The 21,126-nt window shown below is 38.6% G+C and overlaps 1 protein-coding gene across 1 annotated transcript; it reads right to left on the bottom strand.

Moving 5' to 3' along the window:
- Nucleotides 1-273: 273 nt before the first annotated feature.
- Nucleotides 274-20,617, bottom strand: LOC128200847 (neuroligin-3-like; the record flags this gene model as incomplete). Its single annotated transcript, XM_052895565.1, has 8 exons — nt 20,523-20,617; nt 19,499-19,839; nt 14,443-14,595; nt 10,559-10,759; nt 8,909-9,407; nt 5,388-5,478; nt 843-1,016; nt 274-425 (listed from the first exon to the last, which is right to left on the bottom strand). Coding segments are annotated over exons 1-8 (1,706 nt in total), but the record flags the coding sequence as incomplete, so codon positions are not given.
- Nucleotides 20,618-21,126: the final 509 nt, after the last annotated feature.

Here is a 21,126-nt window from a genome sequence, read left to right as displayed (position 1 = left end):
AAAAGACCAATGTTTTAGATATGGGTTACTTTAATAAATTGAATAATGAAGGAAAAAAATAAACGTCTATAGATTTTAAATTCATTGAGCAGAATTCTAGAATAGAAATTATAAACAGAGTGAAAATTGTAACTAGTTAAGATGTAAGACTCACCATGTAAATCTGAATTATACCTCCTCAAATATTTTCCCCAGTACGAGAACATAGAGTAAGAGGAAATGCTGATGATTTATATTTCAAATTGTACAGATCAACAAAAAAATCGAACTTACCCGGTCCGCACGAAATTCGCCATATACAGAATGAACGCTTCCGATAACGCCACTTCGGATTTCGTATAGTTTTTCGGGAAATGTCCAAGTCCGTCCACCAGGGGTGCACCGAACAAATACGGCAATTCTTCTCCGTGGACGGAGCCCATTCGCTAAAATTGAATTTCAATTTTAAATTTCTGTATTGGATATTGCACCAATATCGTACGTTTCCGATGTTTATCTTGTAGTTTATAGCGACTGAATCCGAAATGTAGCTTTTCAAGTTATCTATTGTTTGTCTATGAATTATTTGATGAAACCGTTGCTATGTTGCTTTTGAAATCGATAATAAATATACGAATAAAATGAACATTCTTTAGCTAGTAACTATATAAAGGTTGTCTAGAACAGATTGTATTACTAATAAGATTATCTTTTGTACTTACAATTATTTATAATCTTTTCTCTTTTATGTTTTATACGTCAGTAGTATTCATATCTATTTTTTCTTCTTCTAATGAATTTTTATTTGCCTAAGTTTAAGTATTAGCATTATTATTAAGTACCATAAATAAGTTTAGATTTACCTGTGGATAATCTCCGTCCTTCGTCTGATAGTCGAATACGTAGAAGAAAGTGTTCGGCCCAGAATCAGGCGAGCTCTTCGCGACGCTTAGAAAATCCCCTGTTTGAACTAACGGAGCTACGTACTGGGCATCAGAGATCGCTAGAACAGCCGCATCTCTTGTGTTTATTGGATGCTGTAAGAAAATAAAATATTAAAATAACAAATAGTAAGCAATATTTCTGTGCTTATATAAAAGTGTTTGAGCAAGTCAAGAGTTATCTAAAGCGACGTATATACTTATATGAGACGTTATGAAAGTGGATAAAGCCGGAGATGTATCTATATAGGTTTATTTTAGGTATTATTTGCTTACTTCCCTAAGCTCATCGTAAGTTTTGATATATAAAATACAGATATATTGAAAAACAAATGAATATTTATTACGTGAAGGAGTCTATTTCAATTGGGAATTAAATATACTTCTTCATATAATTATTATGAAAAAAAAAATAATGAAATTATCAAAATAGGATTCAAATAAATCAAATGAAAAGAGTAATCATAATCGATACAAAATTAGAAAAGATATCGAACATAATATCAAATATGGGTGAAAAGAGGTAATCAAATACACTCGGAGTACAAAGGGTGATAAATGAGAATGAAAACAGCCATTAGCCCATCATGATGAATTCATCAGGAATTAACCATGATAGTTTCCAGAGAATAGGAGGTTGGTTGGGTATTTTTTAATCGTTTTACTAACAATCAATGTCCCCCTAAGCTGTTGTGTTGTCCAGGCATAGAATGAGTCACCATTTCCTTTCTCGTGACTTTCGCAAGAGACGACTGAAAGAACTTAATAGTCGAGGGATGGACAGCGGCGTCTCTCGTAAAGCATCAACCAAGCCTAATTACAATTGCCAACCTGCCTGCCAAACGTGGCAACTACTGGCAAAACTCCCCACTAGGAGGAAGCCTCTGCTCACTAGTGTAGAGTTAGCAACTGACATAATATTAATAATAATTTATGAACAAACAATTTATGGAAGGCCAAATCTACAACTATTTTTTTTTATACAACTTAGAATGGCAAACAAGCTGACGGCCCACCTGATGTAAAGTGGTAACCGTCGCCTATAGACATGAGCAGTATCATGGACATAACATGCGTTGCCATTCCTGAGGACTCAGGTGTTATTCCTTTGTACCCAGTAAATTCACGCCATATCCCACCCTTCAAACCGAAACACAGCCATGCAAACACTTATTATTATATAAATGAACAATAACAATTAAGTTCCGAATAACAATTGACAAAAATGAAATATGTCAATTTATAAATAATTCATGTTGTATTCACAAAATATGTTCGGGCGCTGCGTGAATTCCTCGATAATTTAATATTGACTTGCATAAGCACGTGACCGAATTTCATATTTATTATTTATATCAAAACGTTATAATGTCAATAAAATAAAATAATGCCAATAAATTTATATTCTTAACGTGATGAAATGAATATTGATTGGAATTTAATAAAAGTATGTATAAAATAAAAAAATTACATAAATTATTCGTACAATTATTGGAATATTGAAATTGTATGCATTAATGAATTGTGCTGTAGTTATTGTTAGAGGTCCGTTGGAACGTTTAAAAATTAAATGACACAGTTTTTTGATTAACAAGAGGGTTCTCAATATTTTTTTTTTGTGTTTTCAATTTCGTGTCTTTCAAAAAGAAGGAAGTTCTCAAATCGGTTGTATATTTTTTTTTATGTTTGTTATCTCATAACTCCGTCAGTTACAAACCGGTTTGAAAAATGCTTTTTTTTTTTCTCAAAGGATTTACTTATAAATTAGTATTATAGAAATATTATTGAAATCGATTTAATAGATCAGTTTTTAGAGTGGAAAAGGATTGTTAGTCAAATAGCCCCATTACTAGCAATATACCCTGTGAGGTAGACCTCCACGCATGGCTCCCCCCTGGAAACCATCGTGACTAATTCTAGTTGAATTCGTCAGGATGGGCTAACTGACCTGCTTTTATCCTCATTAGTCATCTATCACTGATGCCCCGCCATTGTATACCGATAGCGCAGACGGGGTTACCATACCATTATCACCCATTAAAAAAAAAAAATTCAGTTTTTAAATTAAAAAAATTGTTTTTGCCACATTTGAAGAATATTACATTATTGTGTGTATTTTATGCTATATTTTCTCAAATTATGAACCAATTTTATTAATTCTTATCGTCATCTAGTGTTCACATCCATGATAATCCCATATTATTTAAAAAAAAAAAAAATCATCACTTTTAGGTCCTGTAAAATTCTGCTTATTTCGAAACAAAATTGGCTTGCAAACAATTCTGCATTCTAAATTGAAATTTAATTAATTCTAATATATTTCCAAATTATCACATCATTTATAGTTTAGTATGTTTTTTGTTTTATTTTAAAATAACACCGAGTCTTACCAGTCATTTTCAATTATACCTTTATTGAACTAACTATTTCTTTGGGAAGGAAAAATCTACTTGAAGCATTATGAAGGATATACTTTACACAATCCCTGGGGAGAGCTACGGCTGCCTTATAAATCTCACAAAGAATTTAATCAGAAAGAAAAATGGGGGAAATGCAAAGAAACAAATAAATTGAATTCCCTTTAAACAAAGTGAGTGACAGTGGAAAGAAGTAGGTACCTAAATTAAAATAAAGTCATAAAGAGACACGAGCCGAGTCAAACTTTACTGCCTCAGTTTATTTAATGTTTGTGGTAACTTATTTCACTTCATGGCAGGTATTTTATGGGGTTGGCAGAGAGGATTAAGTTGCAAACATCGATTTCCTGAGGGAAACAATTCTTAGAAGTATACAAGTTATCAAGTATATTTCTAGCAATATCAGGTCGAACTTCACGTGGTTCTTTCTGGAAACCACGATGGTTAGTTCTTGTCGATTTTATCACGATAAGCCAATTGACTTGCTTTCCTGGTAGCCCAACATTGTATACCGATAACGTAAGCAGAGTTGCTATTCTATTTTCACCTATAAAAAATTTTGCAGACGTTGGGCTTAATACCCGAGATGACGTAAAAGCACTAGGAATGGCGTAAAAGTATCAGAAGGGCTGGCACCAAGTAGAAAAATAGCCAGAACATCGACTGATTTAGAAATCAGAGGAAAATTTTGTACAAAAGTCGCCTGTTTGGATACTTCTGTCTCATTCGTGTTTCAACCGTGAAGCAGTTGTGTTTGCATGGCTGTGTTTCGGTGTGAAAGGATATGGCAGTAAACTTACTGGGTACGGCGGAATAGCACCTGAGTCCTCAGGAATAACAACGCATCGGGGGTATCATGAACGAAACAGTATACTCTGTTATGTACACGGTACTAAACCTAAACACAGCCCAGCTCCAGTTGGTATGGCAGAAGCACAAGTGCGACCGAGTACTCAAGCAGACAACTTCTGTACAAAGTCTCCCTCTCGTAGCAATCAGATACAAATAGTAAATGCAAATAAATCAGGCAAATTGAGAATGTTTTTTGGAAGTCGCTCATTAACTTTTTCAGCAAAACAACCTCAGGAAATTATTGCACCAAAGCGTGTCATAAAATAGGTAAGTAAAATATGCATATACAGATCTCACAATTGTAACCAAATACAAATACAATACTGAAGTTTCTGAACTAAAATTTGAAACATGTAAACGATATGATCGGAATAAAGGAATTTGGCACGTCCACATTTGCAATGCAGTGCCAAATCATCGTGGCAACAGATGCTAAAATGACATTTAACTAGTATGCTGCAAAAGTATTTTATGCATAAAATTTAAAATTCCGTCTTTTATTCCAAAACGAATAATGAAATGTTAATGAAAATTTAACAAAATTTTATACAATAGCAAAATATCTCTTGTATCTTGTAAGTCGTAATGATAAATGATTATGAATAAAACAATTATATTATTGCAAGGATTGCATTATTGTAAATTCAACAAATAACATAATTCCAGTTTCCCTATACTAATATTATAAAGAGGAAATATTTTATTGGTAGTTTGTAATGGATGAAACTCAAAAACTACTTAACCGATTTTAAAAATTCTTTAACCTGTTGAAAGTTACATTATCAGCGAATAGTATAGGCTATATATTATTTTCGAAAACTTTATTTACTTGAACGAAACGGAGCCCGTTTTGTAGTTAAAAAAAAAAAAACATAAAATATGTTTTAAATAAGTCGATTATTGTGAAGCAGAACCCTATTTCATTAATATCGGGTGAATGAAAGAAAGAAAGGAACAAATATTTTTATAAAAGCAAACTTAGATTTTAACGATTTTGAATAGTCATTTTTTTCGGACGTAATTTCAGCCAAGAAGAATGGGCAAGAAACTCAAATGTGGTTTCGGTGATTATTATAAAGCCATATCGTGGGATAAAATTCTTATATACTAGTTTAGTATTCTTAGTAGTATTCTTATATAAAAAAGAAGTAAAAATGACTAACCTCTTATTTAAATTAATATAATATTGTACACTTACTTGAACAGTTCTCTCCCAATCTGTATATTCATTGACTATCGTGAAGAATATTTCACTTAAATGATATGTGTAGGCATTCCTCACGTATGTCCTGAAACGAAAAGATATCTTTTAAAAGTATTCTCCGAAGGAAATATTTGAACTGGATGGATAAAATACAATTCGTCTGGAAATCAGCTTTTGTCCGAGACTTGGATCCTAATTATATAAGTTTCCATTTTTATTACATAAATCCTGGTTTTATAGTATGTTTTATTTATTTATATACTTAAGTACGTTCAGGTTATAATGAAAATATGCCTAGGCGGACTTATCCCTTGAAGGGATTTCTTCCAGTCAACCTTGGGCACCAGAAAGGAAAAATATATATAAAATTTGTATATAAAACATAACTTATATGGCGCAAAAATAATATAATAAATAAAAAAATGTGTTATTAATAGCTATATATTTAGTAACTGCTTGTGGACACAAAAGATAAATAAAAGTTTTTTTTTTATGGGTGAAAATGGTATGGTAACCCCGCCTGCGCTAATGGGATACGTTGGCGGTGCACCAGTGAAGGGTGATAAATGAGAATGAAAACAGGCCAGTTAGCCCATCATGATGAATTCATCAGAAATTAACCATGATGGTTTCCAGGGAGAACCGCGAGAAGGTCGACCTGGTTGGGTATATTGCTAGCAATAGGATTCTCAGTCTCCATTACAAACAATCCCTTTCTCCCCAATAAAAGTATATTAATATTTTATATTTAATTGAGCTCTGAAAGTATGAACGGTTTGCGCTATTCTAATAAGATCTGGTACCCTTTTACATTATGATATAAATGTTATAAGGCAGTAGTGATGGAAACCGGTAACCATTGTCAATACATGTAAACAGAACTATAGAATTTACATACGAATTTTACCATATGGTCCCGGTAAAGAATGGGCTATCCTTTCCTTTCACGTGGGTATCGTAAGAAGCAACCAAGGAAATTTAATGGTCGAGCGATGAGCAGTAGCGACCCTCTTAAAATAACACCAAGTCGATTGCTTGGGTATCTCTGACCCATTCGTGTTTCAATCGTGAAGCAGTTGTATTTGCATGGCTGTGTTTCGGTTTGAAGGGTGGCGTGTGAAGGATATGGCGTGAATTTACTAGGTACGGAGGAATAACACCTGAATCCTCAGGAATGGCTACGCATGGGGGGTATCATGGGCGACACAGTATACTGTGTCATGTCTATAGGCGACGGTTACCACTTTCCATCAGGTGGACCGTCAGCTTGTTTGCCATTCTAAGTTATATAAAAAAAAACTGCAGTTGCAAACCCGCCTGCCAAGCGTAGCAAATACTAGCAAAACTTCCTAAGGGGAGACCTATGTTCAGCAGTGGACAGTTAAAGGCTGATATGATGATACGTTCAGATTGCTTCCATAGAAAATTCGTCAATCGGTCCCATAGTTCAGTTTATACATCAAAATAGCTAAATTTGTTTCACGATCGAAATTGGTATTTTTTTGTGTAACAAAATGTATTCATTTTTGCCTACTATTAATATTCGTACATTTTCAATTATAAACGATATTAAAGGCCTTTCTGCTTTTCTACTAAAATGTATCGAAAATTTGTAATATTTCATTTCAATAAACGGTATATAATAACCTTTGTAATTAAACATACGTAGGAATTGGAACGCAAATGTTTTTGAGATTACGTTTGATTCCCTTATAAAAATAGCATTCAATTCTTTTTGTATCTATTTACGTAAAAAATATTTTCTCAGAAATACATTTATATACTTTAAATATATACCAGAGGGAGATTTTGTACAAAAGTGGTTTGCTTGGGTACCTCTCTCGTATTCGTATTTATGCCGTGAAGCAGTTGGGTTTTTTTTGATGGGTGAAAATAGTATGGTAACCCCGCCTGCGCTAACGGGATACGCTGGCGGAGCACCAGTGAAGGGTGATAGATGAGAATGAAAACAGGCCAGTTAGCCTATCATGACGAATTCATCAGGAATTAATCATGATAGTTTCCAGGGGGAACCGAAGGAGGTCGACGTGGTTGGGTATATTGCTAGCAATGGGATTCTCAGTCTCCATTACTAACAATCCCTTTCCCCCCGAAGCAGTTGGGTTTGCACAGCAGTTTCGTTTTAAAGAGTGGGATATGGCAATGAAATTACAGGGTACTAAGGTATAATACCTTAAACCTCAGGAATAGCAATGCATGATGAGGAGTATCATGGGCGACAGAATTTGTTATGTCCATGTCTAAAGGCGACGGTTACCACCCATCAGGTGGACAGTCAGTTTATTTGCTATTCTAAGTTGTATTAAAAAAATGTATATAGAATATAAAAATAAGATACACAAACACAATGACTAAGTAAAAACAAATGTATAACTTGCAATTAATCATTTGATAAATAATTTAAACGATATTAGCTACCTATCAATAAAATTTTGCTATACCAAAACAAAATTCATGTACTTCGTCTACATAAGAACATTGTAACATCTCTATATTATGTACATGAATGCATTATAATAAATAAATAAATAAAAATACAATAAACATGTTTAAATGTAAATATTAAATATCATAAAATTGTATAATACGAAATTATACATTTTTGTACAATATAAATTTCATATGAATGTTATTATGTACGTAAATACCAATTTGAATTACGAACTGCTGTATTGACCGAATAGAGTCAGAAGCATTTATTTGAAATACAGGTATTAATTAGGTATAATATCTACTGGATTTGTTTATATTATACTGATATTTTAATTTCATACATATTTTATTTTTAGAAAGGTAAACGAGCTAAAGGTCTACTTCATCACCATCATCATTTCAGCCATTATTCATCCACTTCTGGAGATAAGCCTCCACCATAGACTCCCATAAAGAACGGTCCTGAGCCACCTGCATCCACTGACACCTTGCAATGCATTTCAGGTCGTCACTCCATCTAGTGGGGAGTCGTCCTACATTGCGTTTGTCAAGAATGATTCTTCTATGTGACCAGTCCATTGCCACTTCATCTTGCTTGTCCTTTGAGCTGTGTCGGTTACGTAGTTATGTTAAAGGCCTACTTAATAAGAAGTAACTGTTACCCATGAAATGCAGCATGAGAGGTGATATATATATATAATATTTTAATTACAATATCTATATATAGGTTTAATAACAAATATGTTAAAAATGTGTTATATATATATATAGATTTCTATATATATATATATATATATATATATATATATATATATATATATATATATATATATATATATATATATATATATATATTAAAAGAAAGGATTAATTTATTTCTTCTTTAAAAAATATAATATTCCAGTTAAGTAAGCTACATTGGTTTTGTACGTTGATTACAGAATAGTTTCAACTACCAGCAAACAAAGGTCAAGGGCCTTTCATTAACGGTCATTCCTATGAAGACGTCTCTAAGACCCTTGCTTCCGAACACCAATTTACTGAATAAACATTGACCTCACCTTATTATTCTATCCCTCCTCTCGCCCTCAAATCCATTTTGTATGTCCTGAGCTGAGAATTTCCAAAGGGCTTCGCTTGTCACCACTCCAAATAGTAAATCGTATTTATTTTGACCCCCTCTGATCCCGAAAATTCTGTCTCCGCTTCTTTTGTCCGCTTTGAAATTGTTAACGCCCGAGACACTTGTGAATCCTTGAAGATCGTTCGGTATGAAGAAAGTGAGCAGTTCCTTCGCATAATCCGTTTTGACGACAACACCATCGACAGACGGACCGAAAGCGGTGAGGTAGCTCGGCGTATTAATTTCTGCGGACATCAGCTCTTCGAGTGGCACCTCTCGAAGGCAGTCCACGATTAGCTCGTGGTCTTTCACGATGTCCTCGGGGAGGGTGCAGTTGGATTGCTTTGCCAGTTGGACGGAATAGCTGACCGGGTCCTCCACTAGTGCCCACGAACTTAATGCTGAACCAGACAGAAGGATCGCTCGTTGAAATAGACCTGGAAAAAATGGCATGTATTAAAGGAAATGTTTTTTTTGTAAATATTAATAGTTTTTTTTATAGTAATTGTAAATTTTAAAATAAACGATTTGTAATTGAAGACAATAATACATTTTTACGGTTTTTCATGTTTTTACACTGTATGAATTTTCTTAGTTACTTGCTTTGTTTAACGTAATATATGATTTATTATATCAACCATTAACTGTCCACTGCTGAATATAAGCCTGACCCTATTGGCAAATTTCGCCAGTAGTTGCCACGCTTGGCAGGCGAGTTGGCAATCGCAGTTAGATCTTGATGACGTTTTATTTAAAATTCCCTTAGTCGCCTTTTACGACACCCACGGGAATAGAAGGTGTGACCCATTCTATGCCGGGATCATACGACAAAATTAAATAGTATATGATAAAAACAAATTTATAAACATTTATATATGATACATGACTTTTAGTTTACAGCTTAAATAAAATATATACTCACGACTACAATTTCAAAAGGGGTAGTCAAATTTATTCATTTATTACTGTAAGGAAAGTATTTTACTCTATTCATCCACATTTTACTAAGCACACTTTAATCACAAAGTGGCAGAGCGAGCTTACCGCTGTCTCTTAGAATAATTAAGTTTATTAAGGGTGTTTTACGATCATCGGTTAGTAGGTCGGTTTAAATTAACACAAAATTATAGTGTTGGCTGAATTCAAAACAGATAGATATATATTTATTTATTTTATTTCCTTGTTTTCATGCTCGTAATTTTTTTTTCGTTTCATAACAATTCGAAATGGTACAATACACAGCAATCACACAATGGATGGATTTTACATAACAATTATAATTATATATATATATATATATATATATATATATATATATATATATATATATATAATACCTACGACTGAAGCGAAAAAAGAAAATTATTAAAAAAAAAAGAAAAAAATGTGATATCATTTTTAGGACGTGATATATTTATATATAAAAGTATATATAATAAATTTATATTATATCAGACAAAAAAAAAATATATATATATATAGAGAGATATATATCGCAATCAGTGAATGCAGATGGTTCAGGACTATTCTTTATGACCTATATTTAGCAATGGTCAATTAAATTAAGAAAAAATTAATATTAACTTACCGGGCATAACAGTAGGTGATATCATCAGGAAATTAATACACGCAGCACCGGACCCGTGGCCCAGCATGGTGACGTTGCCAGCATCGCCGCCAAACAGAGCGATATTTTGTTGAATCCAATGTAACGCTGCGATTTGATCCATCAACCCGTAATTGGCAACGCGCGCCTTCAAATGCGGTATTGGATTCGCATTTAGAAAACCTGCAAAATAATTTTATAATTAAATATATATATTAAAAAAAAAAACAGAACACCTACCTGATGGAGATTGGTAAGCACCACCCATACCCATAAACAATATGGATCTTACTTGATATAATGCACGTTTCATACCCTGAGAATTAGGGATGGAAGGGTTTGTTAGGCTACCTTTTTTTATTCAACTTAGAATGGCAAAGCGGACGGCCCACCTGATGGAAAGTGGTAATACTCGCCTATAGACAGGAGCACTACCAGAACATAACAGAGTATACTGTTTCGCCCATGATACCCACCATGCGTTGCCATTCCTGAGGACTCAGGTGTTATTCCTCTGTACCCTGTAAATTCATTGTCCAATTACTAGCAATATACCCTGTCAGATCGGCGTCCGCATGGTCCCCCCTGGATACCATCGTGCTGAATTCTAAGCGTATTCATCACGGTGGTCTAACTGACCTGCCTTTTTATTCTCACCTATCGTTCCTCACTGGTACCTCTCCAGCGTATACCGTTAACCCAGGCAGGGCTATCAGCGGTATGATAGCCCTGCCTACCTGATCATCCATTAAAAACAACCCTGAGGTTATCCTCAGGGTGCATAATACCTTTATAGGTATTATGCATCCATACCCTTTAATTTCATTGCCATACCCCACCCATCGAACCGAATTACCGCCATGGAATAACAACTACACTGCATCATATTTGCTTTTATAATATTAAAACCTATTGTTAACAAAAAGCTTTTCATAAAACAACCCATAAACTCTTTATGTTTACTTTTAATTAACAGTGTTTTCTATAATATTGATGGTACCTTACAACCGAAAATGAGTAGAATTCACAAATACCCCCATAGCAGTATAAAACAATTTAACATTATGTTCCGCCGTAAAAAAACTGACTTTTAAACTAAAACACTGAACTGATTTTGATAAAATTTTTTTTTGAGTTTTGAGTTTTGAATTTCATTAGTTATATATTAATTAATAATTAATGATATTTTTCAGATAAAAAAAATTCTAAAATCCATTTTAAATTAATGAAGTTATGAGATAACAAACATAGAAAAAAAACCTACACATAGTAAAAATTCCTACGAAAATTCAAATAAAGTAAGATATCAAAAATTTGCTAATAAAAAATACTAATTTTTCTTTCTATCCCTACCCGTGCAAAGACAGGCTGGATCGCTAGTGTAACATACAACTTAATACACAAAGCGTAAAGTGGTGGCTGTAACATTAATATTCACTAGAAACTACTAATTTACATTTAATATGCAACTCAATAATTGCCTTTTAATATTAAATATTACCCGTAATATTACGTAGGTAATATGAAATAGAAATTCCCGGAACTGTTTAAATTACTAACACTATCCTGTATAACTTTCAAGATTAAGACAACCAGTTAGCGTCTTATTACTGGGGATGAGTCTCCCCTTATAGAGGATGTAACTTAACTATAGTCAGATAGGGGGAGGGATTGTTAGTATTGTTGACCACTAGTCCCTTTGCTAGCAATATACCCTGTCAGGTCGATCTCCCCGTGGTCCCTCTGGAAACCATTATGTGGTTGTATTTGTCATGATGGGTTAACTCATCTGCCTTTTCATTCTCATCTATCACCCCTCACTGGTGCTTCGCCAGCATATACCGTTAGCGCAGACGGGGTTATCGTGACATTATCATCTATCCCAAAGTATAGCCAGACAGAGAGGAAGGGATTGCTAGTAATGCGGACTACCAGTCCCATTGCTAGCAATATTGCTAGCAAACAGTAAAAAACTTCTAATTATATAGAGTAGTATCGCAATAATTATTATATCAGCCTTTAACGGTCCACTGCTGAACATAAACCTCTCCCTTGGGGGGGTTTTGCCAGTAGTTGCCACGCTTGGTAGGCGGATTGGCAACCGCAGTTAGGCTTTGGAGATATTTTAAGAGGGAAGTTGCTGCCCATCCCTCGCCCTACATTAGTCGCCTCTTATGATACCCTGGGGAAAGGAAGGGATGGCCTATTCTATACCGGGACCATACGGCATCGCAGTAATATTTCTCAGTAATTGGTAAAATTTTGGTATGTATAAATGATTATGAAACAGATTTAAAAGTGTAACTCTTGAGTTTCTTGTGGGCTCTTTTCAATAGATAACTTTTCGAACCCTGCAGTGGATTTAAAACAAATTACGATTTAAAAGTACTGGTAAACAAGTCTTTTTGAATAAAAATGATTTGAATTTCAATTTGTATGGAAACAAGAAATATAATTTAAATATATTATAAAATTCCAGATTTTTTTTTCTGTTCAATAACGAACTTTATTGTAAATGTAATTGAGATTATTTCTTTTCAGTAACAAGTCAATTTAAAAATATATTATTGAACATATACGTTTTATTTGTGAAATTTGAACAATCAATTTCTAAGGGAGAGACTTTGTGCAAAAGTTGATTGCTTGGGTATCTCTGTCCCATTCGTATTTCAACCGCGAAGCAGGTGTGTGTATGGCGTGAAATTACTGGGTACAGAGAAATAACACCTGAGTCTTCAGGAATGGCAACGCATGGGGGTTATCATGGGCGAAACAGTATACTCTGTTATGTCCATGGTACTGCTCATGTCTATAGGCGACGGTTTTCCATCAGGTGGACCGTCAGCTCGTTTGCCATTCTAAGTTGTGTAAAAAAAAACTTATTTTAATAAAAATTCAATTAATTTTTCGCTCTGCCTACCAACAGCTGTATTTTATATTTATATTAGTTTTATTAATAATTAGTTTAAAAAAATATATTATATTTTTCTCTGTTAATCAAATAACGAATTTTAAAAATGTATTTAAATTTCACAAATAATTTAATAATGTACAGAAAAATAATGATACACAATATTTTTGTTTTCTTAATAATAATCAAAGTATTAATTAAAAAAAAAAAAAAAAACAATTTTATAAATTCAACCACTCTTTAGAATCAACTTCCAGCAGCAGTATTTCCGAACCGATACGACAACATAACCTTCAAGAAAAGAGCATATTCCTTTTTAAAAGGCCGGCAGCACACCTGCAATGCCGTTAGTGTTGTGGGTGATCATGGGCGGCGGTAGTCACTTACAATCAGGTGACCCGCATGCTCGTTTGCCTTCTGTGTTGTAAAAAAATATATATTCATTTGTTGACATACGTGTTTACTAATCTGTCACAAATAAATTCAAATTTAAATCACCTTTGTTCAAATAAACTCGTTTACAAGAATTTTTAAATCGTCATTTTTTTTAAAACTGCAACAGAATAGCTATTAACTGTCCACTGTTGGACATAGTCCTTTCCTTATTGGGGAATTTTGCCAATAGTTGGTACACTTGTCAGGCAGGCTAGTAACCACAGGCTTTGGTAGTGTTTTAAGAGGGACACTGCTCTATCCCTCGATAATTTTGTTTTTATACCACTGAAGTGGCAAACAAGCGTATGACCCACTTGATGGTAAGCGGTTACCGTAGCCTATGAACGCCTGCATTACTGAAGAGACCTCTTTACCCGCCTTTTGAAGAACCCCATGCTGTAGTCCATTGGGAAAAACTAGGCAGGCAGCTCATTCTATAACCAGAGTGTTCATGTATTTTTCCTTAGTCGCCTCTTAAACGCGCATGGGAAAGGAAAGGAGAGTTTTATGTTTTACTCACCTAATATTCCGAGTCTGTAATTAATAGTGATAACTACAATTCCAGCGTAACTAGCCAGCACAGCGCCGTCATACACATTCCCTGAATTCCACTCGAAGGATTCACCATGGATGAATATCACTACAGGATATTTGGCTTGGAGAGTTGGTCCGACTGCAACAAAAACGGGATTATTAATATAACGTGCATAAATGACAGGCAAAGTTTGCCCCGCAAACAGGTTTATTTTGCCCCACAAATGCAATAGTTGCCCCTAAAACCTTCACTCTGTATTTACAAATTTTGCCCCGCATAGGTTCTATTTTTGCTCCGTAAATGTAAAATTTGCTCCAGAACATATTAATTTTGCTCCACAATAAGGAAATTTCCGTCGTATAATTTACACTCGTTATGTCTACATTTCGTAGAACATATCAGAATCCTACGTGGCAGGAACTGAGTCTACCGTTGTTTTCCGGATAAATTTAACTATTTATCGGTGTTTTCAATCATCGGAGAATTAGTTCGATACACAAAGTTTTTAGGGTTGCCCCTGATTTAAATTAATGATTATAATTCCTAATCACGCACGCGAGATAAATAAGTTGAAATATTTACAAAATAGATTTACATCGAGACACTCTATCTAGAATGAATGAATGAATGAGTATATTTTATTTGCATTATACAATATAGGGAATAAGCAAGACAATTTACAAACACAACGATACAATTGTATAAAGTCGATTGCTTGGGTACCTCTGTCCCATTCGTGTTTCAACCGTGAAGCAGGTGTGTTTGCATGGCTGTATTTCAGTTTGAAGGGTGGGAATTTACTGGGTACAGAGAAATAACACCTGAGTCCTCAGGAATGGCAACGCATGGGGGGTATCATGGGCGAAACAGTATACTCTGTTATGTCCATGGTACTGCTCATGTCTCTAGGCGACGGTTACCACTTTCCATCAGGTGGGCCGTCAGCTTGTTTGCCATTCTAAGTTGTATAAAAAAGACAGCAAAGCAGTCTTATTGAGAGGTAATAACATGATCAAAGATAGTACAATATAATATCGTCATTATTATATCAGCCTTTAACTGTCTACTGCTGAACGTAAGCCACCCCCATGGGGGGTTTGCCAGTAGCTGTCACGCTTGACAGGCATGTTGGCAACCGCTATTAGGCTTTAGAGATGTTTTAAAAGGAACGCTGCTGCCCATTCCTCGCTCTCCCTAAATCGGTTCTTACAACACCCACGGGATAGAAAAGGGTGGCCTATTCTATGCCGGACCATACGGCCACAATATAAGATTGTCTCGAAAATATTGCTCTCAGCAATAAGACCGCCTTACTGTACTTATACAATTGTATCGTTGTGTTTGTAAATTGCCTTGCTTATTTCCTATATTGTATAATGCAAATAAAGTATACTCATTCAATAGCGGTCGACTGTGATGAGGTGATGAAATGATGTAGACACGGAATTTAGTAGCGAAATAAAATGTATTAAGCAGCAAGCAAGGAACAGAATAATATGATATATTAAAAAAAAATATATAAAATTGAAATTACAAATAATAAGAACATTCTAAAAGTAAATGTATATAAAAAAGTACAATATTGTCTAAAGAGTTTGCATCGGCCGGTCGCCAATAATAACTAATGCATATTCCATCTATTTATTCATCTAACCTATTTTACCCCGTTTAAAAACCTCAATATTTTAAAGCAATATTTAATTCCGAGCACGTACTGCGGTGTCACGCGAACTACATAGTTGTAACTAAAATCCTTGTATAACGGACTTTTCAGTGAAATGTTTCCAGTAAACACAGTATATAAGTACGTTTGTTCGGTTTTATCTATGTTTCGCATGACAGATCCATGCACAGCGAGTAGACAATGCTAGCTCAGATAGGTACGGTGCATTAAAATGAGTTATTTAACTTATTGAATATAAATTTAAATGTCAAAATGTTAAAATAGAGTTGGTTACCATCTATATATATATATATATATATATATATATATATATATATATATATATATATATATATATATATATATATATATATATCTCACCGTACTGGTTTCGCTTCAAATTCTTTTCTCCTACATTCTTCACGACTCTGGAACGCGCTTCCTGATATCATTAAGAGACTATCGACTAAACCGTCTTTAAAAAGAAAAACGTTCATGCTCACTTTTTTACTTTATCCGTGTAGTAAGTACTTTATATTAGTCTCCAGTTTAGTGTATGGTATAATACAGTACAGGTCATATATGTGTAAGTATATTCGTTATTTATTTATATATATATATATATATATATATATATATATATATATATATATATATATATATATATATATATATATATATATATGTACTGTGTGGACTGCCGTACAGTGAGCGTGGACTGTAGGGGCGTTGGTTCAGGCTGGAGTGAAACACAGGGATTAGTATTCTGAAGCCTCCGGTACCGTCTGAAGAGAGTATTTTTCTTCTTGTCCTATTTCTTCTCGAGTGTAGTGTGTCGCTGCCCGGAAGCGAATGCCGCTCGACGGGAGGCGGCCTATCTTTATACCCGCCCGCTCGCACGATAACGTTTCCAACTCGCGTTAGCGAATCTGCGCGAGCGGGACGGGGCGAGAAATGAGCGAGACGCGTGTCTCTTCAGATCGGTACTCTATAGAGTCTATTTATTTATTACAATTTATAATTTCTTAATTCTATTTATTGTTACAATTTCTATTTCTGTTCGTAGGTAATAATGACAACACACAAAGGAATACTTTATTTATCTTACACTATCTTAAATCTATGTAAATCTATATAAAACAACAAAATACAAAAAACGATCAAACTAGAAACTTAACAACTAACTATAACATTGCTATATATACAATAATGTCGCGAACATAATCTCCCGCCGCAGCTCTCGTAGCTGGAGTTAACTCGTGTTCGCGTCGCTCGATGTCGATGTGGGCAGTATGATCAGCTTCTTAGTGGGTCGTCGTAGGATGCCCTTGTTCGTCCGCACGTCGACTGCTCGAACCTCGCCGTCTGGTCCAGGGTAGGTCGCCACCACCACGCCTCGCGGCCACGTGTTGCGAGGCAGGGTCCCATCAGCTATTAGGACCAGGTCGTCCATTTTGATGGCTCCGTGTGTAGCTCGGGGCTCCCGCCGGTGTTGCAACTCGGGTAGGTACTCCTTCACCCACCGGTTCCAGAAGCAGTCGGCTAGCCTCTGGCTGGCACGCCACTCCTTGTGTCCCGCCGCGTCGCTCTCTGTGAAGCTGCCTGGCAGTGGGACGCGTGATGGACCGCCCAATATGAAGTGATTGGGGGTTAGGGCGCTGTCGTCGTCTGCCGATGTTGACACGTGGGTTAGCGGTCGACTATTGAGGGTGTGCTCGACCTCGACCAGCAGAGTGTGGAGGACCTCTTCCTTGGGCGCCCGCTCGTTCAACGTAGCGGCTAGTGCGGTCTTCACGCTACGCACCAACCGTTCCCACGCACCTCCCATGAAGGGTGCGCTCGGGGGAATGTAGCGCCACTGGATGAAATGGACTGATGACTCTTCTTGGATGGCTTCCTCGGCTGTCTTCTTCAGCTCGACGTCAGCACCTTTGAGGTTGGTGCCTTGGTCGGACCATAATTCCGTGGGACACCCTCTGCGGCTTATGAAGCGCCGCAGGGCCATTATGGCGGAGTCCGTGCTGAGGCTGCCGGCGATTTCTAGGTGGACTGCGCGCGTCGTTAGGCAGGTGAAGAGCACTCCGTACCGCTTCTGGTGAGTGCGGCCCACTGTCACGGTCATAGGCCCGAAGTAGTCTAGGCCGGTGAACGTGGACGGTCGCTGATGATGCGCCAGCCTGCTCTGTGGATGGTTGCCCGTTGATGGCTGCGCCGGTCTTGCTCTTCGTAGGCGGCACAGCTGACACCTCTTCAGTTCACTGCGGACGGCGTGTCGTAGGCGCAACACCCACAAGTGTTGTCGCACCTCGTTCGTGGTGATCTCGAAGCCGCCGTGGTGAAGTTTTCGATGCACCCATGCGATGTATAGGCGCACCCAGGCGTGGTTTCCGTCGACGATGGGGGGCTCTCGTTGCTCGGCTGACAGATCGGCGGCGGCTGCTATTCTCGATCGAAGTCGCAGAATGTCGTCGTTGTCTATGACGACTGACAGCTGTATGAGTCGACTGGATGACGGCAGCTGTTTTCCTTGTTTCAATACTGCGATTTCGTCGCCGAACGCCTCTTGTTGTATCGCGCGAATCCATAGCCGTCGCGCGCGATCTAGGTAGTGTGTGTCTATGGGGATGAAACACACAGATGGACTATTGCTGTTCTTGATTTTCATCTTCGTCTTCTCTCTATCGACTTTCTTCGTGCGGGTCCAAGTGGGGTCGGCGCTCTCTTTCTTCTTGTTTCTCTTTCGTATGGCGGTGCAGCGTTGACTGGTCGGTCGCAGGAGGTCGATGAACTGCAACACCCGTGCTGAACTGCGAACAAGTTTTAACCAATTAGAAAAACGTGACGGATCGGGTAATGCTATAGACAACTGCGTCGCGTTCTGTAGCTTGTGTACGCGTTCTTCTCCCGTTTCCGCTTGACTATCGTCGCTCGTACTATCTTCACGCGGCCACTGCTCTTCGGGGAGGTACAGGAAGTCCGGCCCACGGAACCATCTATGCTGCGAGCCGAAATCCGTCGGTGGGTCGCGTGTGGCGTCGTCTGCTACGTTGTGCCGCGTCGGTATCCATCTCCACTCGTTCGTCTTCGTTTCTTCGACGATCTCGGCGACTCTATGCGCGACGAACGGCTTGTATGCGCGAGGACCGGTGCGTAGCCATGCGAGCACGGTGCGTGAGTCCGACCAGTATACTCGGCGAGCGGGCTTCAGGTCGTGTTCTTCGACTGCCGTGCGCGATAGGCGACACCCGAGGACGGCCGCTTGCAGCTCCAGTCGCGGTATCGTGGTCACCTTGCTGAGTGGGGCCACTCGTCCCTTTGCCGCGATCAGCGACACGTGGACCTCGCCGGTCGCGCTTACGGCCCGCCAGTACACCGCACAGGCGTACGCGTCCGAGCTGGCGTCGACGAATGTATGCAGCTCCGCTGTATCGGCCGTGGCTACCTCCGGGTAGCACCGCGGCACCTCCAGCGCGGACAGCCGTCGCACGTGGTCCATCCAGCTCCGCCAGGCGTCTGCTTCCCGTGGTTGCAGCTCGGTGTCCCAGTCGATACCGGTACGCCACGTCTCCTGCAATATCTTCTTCGCCTGTATGGTGATGGGAGTGGCGAGGCCCAGTGGATCGAACAGCGACATGATCGCTCGTAGCGCTTCTCTCTCGTCGGCGTCTGTTCCCCGCTGGCTATCTGTGGCGGAAGCTTGTGTCCGTTGAAGTTGAAGCCTAAGGTGTCTTCAGAAGGTCGCCATACCATCCCCAGTATCTTCTCCGCGTCGAGTTGTGCCACGCTGTCCCCGCCGGTGTCGGAGAACGCGGCGCGCACTTGACGCGAGTTCGACGCCCACCGTTGGAGATAGTAGTTGGCTCGACCGTGGATCTGTGCGACCTGTCTTGAGACGCGTACGGCTTGCTCTTCCGTGTCGAAGCTGGCGAGGTAGTCGTCGACGTAGTGGTTCATGACCACCGCCGTTGCTGCCTCCGGGAACTCTTCCTTGTACTGTTCTGCGTTCTTGTTCTTGACGTAGATCGCTGTACACGGTGACGATGTTGCGCCGAATATGACACTCTTCATCCTATATTCCACAGGTGGACCCTCTCGTCGATCTCCTCGCCACAGGAACCGTTGCATGTCCCTATCTTCTTCCCGTATGGTGACCCGCATGAACATGTCCTTTATGTCCGCCGTGACTGCTACCCGTCGTTGCCGGAACCGCATGAGGACCCCCGGTAGCGATTGAAGTAAGTCGGGGCCCGGCAGCAGCGTGTCGTTCAAACTGATGCCCTTCGTCTTGGCCGCTGCGTCGTGCACGATCCGCAGTTTCCCCGGTTTCTGCGGGTTGATGACGGCGAAGTGTGGCAGGTACCACACCCGTTGGGAACTCCGTGGCGGGGCGACTTCAGCATACCCGTTCTTGAGTAGCGTGTCTATTTGCTGTTCATACCTCTTCTTAATTTCTTCGTTCTTGTCGAGTTTCCTTTCGACCAGTTGGAGACGTCGCATTGCCGACTCGTAGTTGTCCGGTGGCACAGGGTCGTCCTTCTTCCACAGTAACCCCGTCTCGTATCCTCCCGCCGGTAACGGACGAGTTTTCTCTTCTAAAATGCGCAGGGCGCGACGTTCCTCTTCATTGTAAGACCTCTTCGGTGCGATTCCCAGCGATTCGAGCGCGAAATGTTGCTTTATCATTTCTTCCATCGATTGTTCCTCTTCGTGTGTCGTCACTATGTGGCTGATTCTGTGCACCTGCTGTCTTGCCCTGCCGCGACTCGTACCGTGCAGTACCCATCCCAGGTCGGTGAGTGATGCGACCGGCTGCGTGTCGGATCCTCTTCTGACTTCGGGGGCCAGCAGTAGGTGCCAGTTGTCTTGCCCCAGCAGCACCGTCGGTTTGCCCTCTTCATAGACCAATTCCCTCTCTATGTCCTGTAGATGTGGACAGCCCTTGATGACGCTGCGCGGTACCGACTGCGGTGATAACTGCAGTCTGTCCATCGTCCGTGCCCCCACTG

Source organism: Galleria mellonella, unplaced genomic scaffold, assembly GCF_026898425.1.
Source record: "Galleria mellonella isolate WM207_F2 unplaced genomic scaffold, CSIRO_AGI_GalMel_v1 utg28651, whole genome shotgun sequence".
NCBI classification, from domain to species: domain Eukaryota; kingdom Metazoa; phylum Arthropoda; class Insecta; order Lepidoptera; family Pyralidae; genus Galleria; species Galleria mellonella.
Note: the sequence above shows the minus strand (reverse complement) of the source record. Positions and strands in the feature narration are given on the sequence as shown.